The sequence below is a fragment of the Bemisia tabaci genome, chromosome 2, assembly GCF_918797505.1.
Source record: "Bemisia tabaci chromosome 2, PGI_BMITA_v3".
NCBI lineage: Eukaryota > Metazoa > Arthropoda > Insecta > Hemiptera > Aleyrodidae > Bemisia > Bemisia tabaci.
Window position 1 is genome coordinate 40,029,084 of NC_092794.1, and position 7,675 is coordinate 40,036,758.

The window sequence follows — 7,675 nt, forward strand, 5'->3', positions numbered from 1 at the left end:
CTTCAAGCGGAGAAAATTCTGTGAAAATTTCAAGGAATGATATTGATTTGGTCTACTTTAAAAAAATAAAATGTGAGCATAGATTTTTAAACGCCGCAACCGAGATACGTGGTTTGGTAGTTTCACCGTCGATATGCTGCCAGTGAGGTGTTGCTCAGATTCGGGAGAAAAGTTAAAAAAGAGGCCCGAATAGGTCTTCCCTGTCTTCTGCTGACTTGATACTCGATTTTTTTTCAGGTCCATGTCCGATTCTTTTTTGAGATTTGCAAAACCAAAATCTAAAGCTCGCATGAACCGGCCCCATACAATCGGACGGGCAGGTTTTGTTAGGAAGCCTCGGGTCGACTTGACGCGGCTTCAGCATTTAAGGATTTATGTAAATATCATTAAAATGACTGCACCTTCCTCGCAAAAAGTCAGGATTCAGCATGGGATCCAAAAGAGGCCATTCAGTCTGTGAATTTCAATAAAATGTGGTTATGCAATCTCACAAACTTAGGCTCCAATTGTTCGGTCACGTCTGAAAATATTCTCATTTCCAACAAAATGATTGCTGAATGAGACTTCCTGCTATAGACCTCTGATGCATTCAATTGATTTGTTCCTATCTCTTTTTTTACTTGCCTTACTGAACACATTGTTCTTAGCCAGACTCAACGCTCTTTTTCCCCCTCTTTCTCTTCAAAATTTTACATTATACTCACTAGATTGCATGTTTCCTTTTCCGATCGAGGAGGCTATAAAAAGATCTTTCCAGCTGACATGTTTCTTAGGTTCATAATTTTTAGACCTCTAGACATTAAAAAGCAGTATTTTAATTCGCCACCTCTGCCTCGGTTTCTCTAGAAATAACGGTGCTTGGATGCTGCTAGTAGCTGTGATTTGTTCTCTCTTTTTTTTCATTTCACAAGTCTATCCGTTAGTTTAACACGTTCAATTTTCAAATTTTTTCTCTGTGCTATCGATCAATTTTGATCCTGAAAATAGCCTAAAATTGTGATGATTTGCCAAACTTTTCTGGGCCCCCCTCCACGTAGGGCGTGGATCCCCCGGGAAATATCATACTATATGTTGTAATAGTGAAATATAGTATCAGTTCAGTCAGGTTGCCAATCACTGTAATGCCACACCTGAAAGGATAGTGCGCATGCGCAAGGTGAAGGTTATCGAATTTAGGTAATCTACCTGTGATCTGTTATCCATCATCAGCTGTAGCCGGAATGGCGTGTTCGTGAGTAACGATGAATAAATCTATAATTCCGTAAAGTGCGTTGATTCATTTTCATCTTATCGAACATAACATGGTGCCGAAACCCGATGGTTTTCCGCGATCGCTAAAGTAAGTACGGTTACGGAAAAATCGCAAGCCGCGAGTGCAACTGCCATGTGCCAGTGACGACCATCGAAGCCTAAGATTGTGCCATCAATCAAATCCTGCAAAGTTTCAAGAATCGTGTGCCAACATAAAGCAAGAGCAATGCCAAATACAAGTGCAAATGGTGAGACCGGTGGAGGAGCAACATCCCATGGGTCAACCAAAGCGATAGGTATCTGCCAAGATAAAGCAGCTGGAGATTGTGGCCGGAGCGAACATGGATGAACGCTGGGAGGTTTGGAAGGCTAAATTTGAAATCTTCATGTGTGCAACGACAGGAGAGTCAGACACAAGAAGAAATTGTTTGCTATTACAATTTCTTGGGGATGATGCATACAGCATATATGCATCGTTCAATAAGAAGTATGACGAACTCACACATAAGCAACTCATAGAACTGTTTGATGCACACTTCAAGCCAGAAAAGAATGTGGAAATGGCTTTATACAAATTAATAACCAGAAAACAGAAAGAAGATGAGACATTGGACGAGTTTGTTACTAATTTGAAGAATTTAAGCCTGGCCTGTAACCTAGACAATCAAAGGGATAAAATTGTCGAAGCGATTATGATTGCAAATTTGCTGCCGAAGTTTGAAGAGGTGAGAATTCCAGTATTAATGAAGCAGGATGAGACGTTGGAGAATGCCATCAAAACCATCAAAACGTTTGATGCATCAAGGCGTCAAGTGCAAGAAATGGATGGCAATGAACCTGCTGTTGGAAAGATCAACAGACGTTATCAAGACAATGGAAGGCAAAGTGCAGAGCAGCGCAGTCATCGAAGAACTACCAACAGTGCAAAGCAGTATGCAAGTGGTCCGAAGCACAAGGGACAATCAAATTGGCGGTACGGTTCTTCTAAGGTGCAAGCCGATGACTCGAGAAGGACGGGAAACTACAGTAGGTGCAAAAACTGTGGAGATACCAATCATTATTCTGGAAGGTGCCCTGCCATTGGGAGAAAATGTGACAATTGTAATGGGTCAAATCATTTCTCAAGAGTTTGCAAGAATGCTGAGCGAAAAGTGAGACTGGTGGATGAGGAGTCGATTGATAGCGACGATTACTATTCGGAAGATGAAGGTCCTGAGCTATTCATTGGTGCGATCGAATCCAAGCAGGAGGACGATCAGTGGTATGTAACTCTGAATGTCAATGACTACTATACAAATTTTTTAGTCGATACAGGTGCCCAAGCGAATGTAATCCCTGCTAATTTAAGTAAAAGAATAATAGGCAAAAGACCCATTCTTAAAACTAATGTCAAATTAACTTCAGTTACTGGAGAAAAAATGCAAGTCGTTGGTGAGTGCAATCTCAAATGTGTTAATGAGCAAGCGGGCGAAGCCCATGTAATTAAATTTATTGTGGCGGATATTAATACACCCCCAATATTAGGTTATAAAACTTGTAAGCAATTAGGTGTACTGCAACAAATTAATGTAATTGCGGATGAATATAAACCAATAGTTCATCAATTTGAAGTGTTTAAAGGAATAGATCGCATAAAAAATTGCAAGTGTAAAATTAAAATAAATGATAATGCGAAACCGACAGCTGAGCCGCCGAGAAAAATTCCTCATAAATTGCGTAGGAGAGTTTGGAAAGAACTACAAAGGATGATGCAATTAGGAGTAATTGAAAGAGTAACGGAGCCTACCGAGTGGGTAAATCCAATTGCAACGGTGTCAAAACCGAATGGAGAAGTAAGAATCTGCTTAGATCCTCATGCCTTAAATAAAGAAATTATAACGCCAAAACATTATATTCCAACATTAGAAGATGTTAAAGCAAAATTAAAAAATTCAACTGTATTCACAACGTTGGATGCCAAATCAGCCTTTTGGGCCCTAGAATTAGACGAAGAAAGCTCTAAACTAACAACCTTTGCCACTCCATTTGGGAGATTTAAATTTTTGAGACTTGCCTTTGGTCTTACTTGTGCAAGTGAAATGTTCCAAAGCAAAATGTATGAATTATTTGGAGATTTTCCGAACCTGATTATTTATATTGATGATTTTTTGATTTATGGTGATAAGAAGACACATGATGAGACCCTCAAAAGAGTACTTAAGAGAGCAAAGGAGCTAGGTCTTAAATTTAATTAGAAAAAATGTAAATTTGCAAAACCCAGTTTAGATTTTTTAGGACATGTTTGGTCAAAAGATGGCGTCAAAGTCGATCCCAAAAGAATTGAAGCAATCCAAAACTTTAAACCTCCAAAAACACTAAAACAGCTGCAACGGTTTTTAGGGATGATAAATTATATTAACAGATTTGATAAAAATCTTCAATTAGAAATCCCAAATTTGCGTAAATTGCTCAAGAAAACAGTTCATTTTAAGTGGGGAAAAAATACATCAGGAAGAATTTGATAAAGTTAAAGATTTAATAACAAAAGCTCCGGTGCTAGCGTACTATGGTGTCAATTTACCGATCACGCTCAATGTTGATGCCTCAAAAGACGCTGTAGGGGCAGTAATAATGCAAAATAACCTTCCAATCGCATATGCATCTTCAACACTAACACAAGCTCAAAGTGAAGCAGGACAAATTGAAAAAGAATGCTTAAGTATTTCATTTGGTTGTACTAAATTTCATGACTATTTGTTTATGTCGAAAGTTACTCTAGAAACAGACCATAAGCCATTAATTCATTGTTTAAAAAAGAAATTATTAATGTCCCATAACTCTACAAAGAATTCGGCTAAAATTGTTGCGCTATAACATTCAAGTAAAACATGTACCTGGAAAACACACGTATATATCAGACACCCTTTCAAGAGCTCCAATCAATAGAGCTGAAATTATGGAAGAAATTGAGCGTGAAACTAATTTACACATAAGTTTAATAACTAAAAATCTTGCTATATCAAAGGAAAAACTAGATGAGATAAGATCAATGTATAATATTGACTCAATTTTATTGCAGGTAATTGATTTCTGTAGATCAGAGTGGCCAGATAAAGTGGAAGGTGAGCTAAAGCACTATTTTCACTGTAGAGATGAACTGCCATACCATAATGGTATTCTCTATAAAAACTTAGCAGCAGTAATTCCGTCTGAATTAACAGAAAAAATGCTAGGAATTGTGCATGAAGGTCACTTTGGTATACAGCGATCACTGAATCAAGCCCGAGGTCTAATTTTCTGGCCGAACATGTCAAAAAAAAATTGAAGAAAAAGTACAAAATTGTAATGTCTGTAATATGTTTCAGAACAACAATAAACGAGAAAGCCTGCTTCCCCACGAAATTGCAGATTATCTTTATAAAAAAGTAGGCATGGATTATATGGATTTCAACAAAGATCTGTACATAGTGATAGTGGATTACTATTCTCAATCTCCAGAAATCGCTATAATCAGTAGTACCAAAGCCAGTAGCCTCATAACACGGGTTAAATCCATATTTGCTAGGAACGGAATTCCTGAAATTATTTTTTTCTGACAGTGGGCCTCCATTTAATTCTGACGAATTTATTAAATTTTGTAATCTATGGTCAATAAAATCTGAAACTTCCAGCTCTCAGTATGCTCAATCCAATGGTTTAGTGGAAAGAAGAATTCAAACCTTAATGAAAATGTTAAAAAACAGTGTAGAATCAAAGCAAGATCCTCACATAGCTTTGTTAAATTTTAGAAATTCAGCTAAAGGCAAAATGCCCTCCCCTGTGAAACTGTTAATGTCGCGTAATATAAGAACAAGAATGTATGTAGATAAATCTATGCTAAAACCACAAGCAGTCCCATACAAGACATTTCATAGCTTGAAAACTGAACAGGTGGAGCAAATGAAAAAATATCACAAGGGTCATGGAGAATTATCAGAATTCCAAGCAGAAGACCCATTATTCTTTAAAAAATTATGGAAAGGTGCTTGGGAACCTGGCAAAATTGTTAAAAAATGTAAACAACCCCGCTCTTATGTAATAGAAAGTAAAAATAGAAAGCAATACAGGAGAAATAGATTATTTATTAAACCTAAAAAAGACTGTCAGAATGAAAATAATCTAAATAGTGGTTATAATATCTTGAAAAAACCTCAAACAGAGGACAATAAGGATAGCTGCATCGTAGTGGAAACCTCCAAATTATCTTAAGGATTATGTAACTAACAAAATAAAATGCTTCATAAATTTAATTTAAATTAAAGTTATAAATTTAATTTTAATTAATTTTTAACTTTTAATCAGTTAATAAATACTAGTGAGATAAGTTGATTATAGTAAAGACAAAGATAATTAGTTTAATCATTTTATCAGTGTAATTGATATACTTTTATTTAGTTATTTGTTAGTTATCTGTAAGTGAAGAAATTAGAAACAAATTGTATGTTTAAACTGTGTTAAAAAAAAAAAAAAAAAAAAAAAAAAAAAAAAAAAAAAAAAAAAGAGTTGTTATAATAGTGAAATATAGTTTTAGTGCAGTCAGGTTGGCAATCACTGTAATGCCACACCTGAAAGGATAGTGCGCATGCGCAAGGTGAAGGTTATCCAATTTAGGTTATCTATCTGTGATCTGTTATCCATCATCAGCTGCAGCCGGAATGGCGTGTTCGTGAGGAACGATGAATAAATCTATAATTCCGTAAAGTGCGTTGAATCATTTTCATCTTATCGAACATAACACTATACTCTCTTAACCGGCCAAGGGTCTACGCTCTTATGTGTGAGCCAGTCCGTCCGTGCAAGGAACGTTTAATTTTACGAGGGAACTGGTGTCTGATAGAGATGAATAAGGTCATTTTCGGATCTAGTAACTAAAAATACAAAAGAATACATGTATTGTGTATATAACGAATGTTTCTCGCTTTGTCAAATAAGAATGTTTTTCCGGTCAAATGGCTAAATCAACCGAATAAGGAGTTTTTTTTTTTTTTTTTTTTTTTTTTCAATCTCGATCTTTCGGAAAATAAGTGGGTTGTAGAAAAAAAAATGGTCGATTCGGGGCCAGCAGCAAAAAATAAGATATAATAGCCCAATTAACTATCTGAATAAAATGATTTTCTGTCCTTCCGCACTTAAAACAACGGGTCCGTTTTATATCGGATTCGTGAGCGGATGATGCCATTTTGACCGGAAAACCTCGTTTTCAGAAAAAGGGTGGCATATTTTTTAGACATGCGGTATGCGATACATGTCTGGCCAAGTATCTTTAGCTCCTAAATTCAAGACACTGGCTTATCTCAATCATGCATTTATTTCCAGAAAACAAATTTTTCAGGGAAAATCCATTTTTAAATAATCCCAATTCGCCTGGAAAATGGTGGAGACGGGAAAAACCAAGGTCATACGTGGACCTAGGGCTGTATATTACACGAGAATCCGCTATTAAAGCACTAACTTTTTTTTCGGTACATACTTGTGTAGTCTTCCATATTCAACAGCGGACCAGTTTTGCGTCATTTTTAAACTTCCTGCGTGAAAAAGTGTATCCTGAGTTAAGGAATTCTTTGGAACAAGGGCGTATGCTCGAAAAAGTAGTTCCGCAGAAACCGCTTATGAAAGTTCAAAAGTGTATAGCGCTGGTTCTAGTCAATATCTTCTCACGAAATTTAATTAATTTAAAAGAATAAGTCTTTGAGAGTATACTTGAAAAAACGGAACATTGTGACTACATTCCCCTATGATTCCTACATGATAACGTGGACCGCCGTGTAAAAAAAAGGGGAGGGGGACTTTTTAGTACACTATGTATATTCCCTGAAACTAGGAAGAATCCAGTTTCAGTAAACGCGATCTCCCGAAAAAGGGCGGATGCGCGCATACGCCTTTGTCCCAAAGAACTCCATGTAACCTGCCGGCATGGCGGTGTCTAGAAGAAAAAAATCAGTTGCACCTCATGAAATTTTAGCTCTATTTTCGAGTAACCGCGATGTTGCGCTGTCTATTATAGTTTGCACCTATTGATGCTTGTCGGAGGGATATTTTCTTGAAAAAGTAGCAGATTTGTCAATTGTTCATGTGCCTCCGTTTTCCTCGTTGGCATGTGATGAGATAGGTCCAGTCAGCACCCGAAATCTCCGAACCGCGCCACGCTGCGCTGCGCTTCGTCACACAGTTTACATTTGATTTGGAGCGCCCTATGCGCAAAACTAAATTCGTCGATATGTGACTGCAGCCAACCATGTTCACATATCGACGGTGTAAGTCGGCAATCACATAACTCGGAAAACGCGATTTTTCAGGAGAGGGGAAAAAACTCACTACATTCCTTATCTTTGAAGGTAGAGGGGAAATCATTCTTAGAGACAGCAAGGATAAGATGCTTTATAAGACTCCATTATCATTTTGAATA

General features: G+C 37.1%; 1 protein-coding gene across 1 annotated transcript; it reads left to right on the forward strand.

The window, feature by feature from the left end:
• The first annotated feature begins 1,592 nt into the window (after positions 1–1,592).
• On the forward strand, positions 1,593–5,478 carry LOC140223910 (uncharacterized). The gene is made up of 3 exons (XM_072296414.1): positions 1,593–3,443; positions 4,596–4,775; positions 5,161–5,478. Exons 1-3 carry the CDS (start codon positions 1,593–1,595, stop codon positions 5,476–5,478), a joined length of 2,349 nt encoding a protein of 782 aa, XP_072152515.1.
• The last annotated feature ends 2,197 nt before the right edge of the window (positions 5,479–7,675 follow it).

Bases quoted from the DNA above. Each gene is read 5' to 3' on its own strand.
- LOC140223910 (XM_072296414.1), top strand. From the start codon at position 1,593: ATGGATGAACGCTGGGAGGTTTGGAAGGCTAAATTTGAAATCTTCATG. The intron at 3,444-4,595 runs GTACTTAAGAGA...AATATGTTTCAG, and splicing joins ATGATGAGACCCTCAAAAGA to AACAACAATAAACGAGAAAG. The intron at 4,776-5,160 runs GTTAAATCCATA...AAAACTGAACAG, and splicing joins CCAGTAGCCTCATAACACGG to GTGGAGCAAATGAAAAAATA.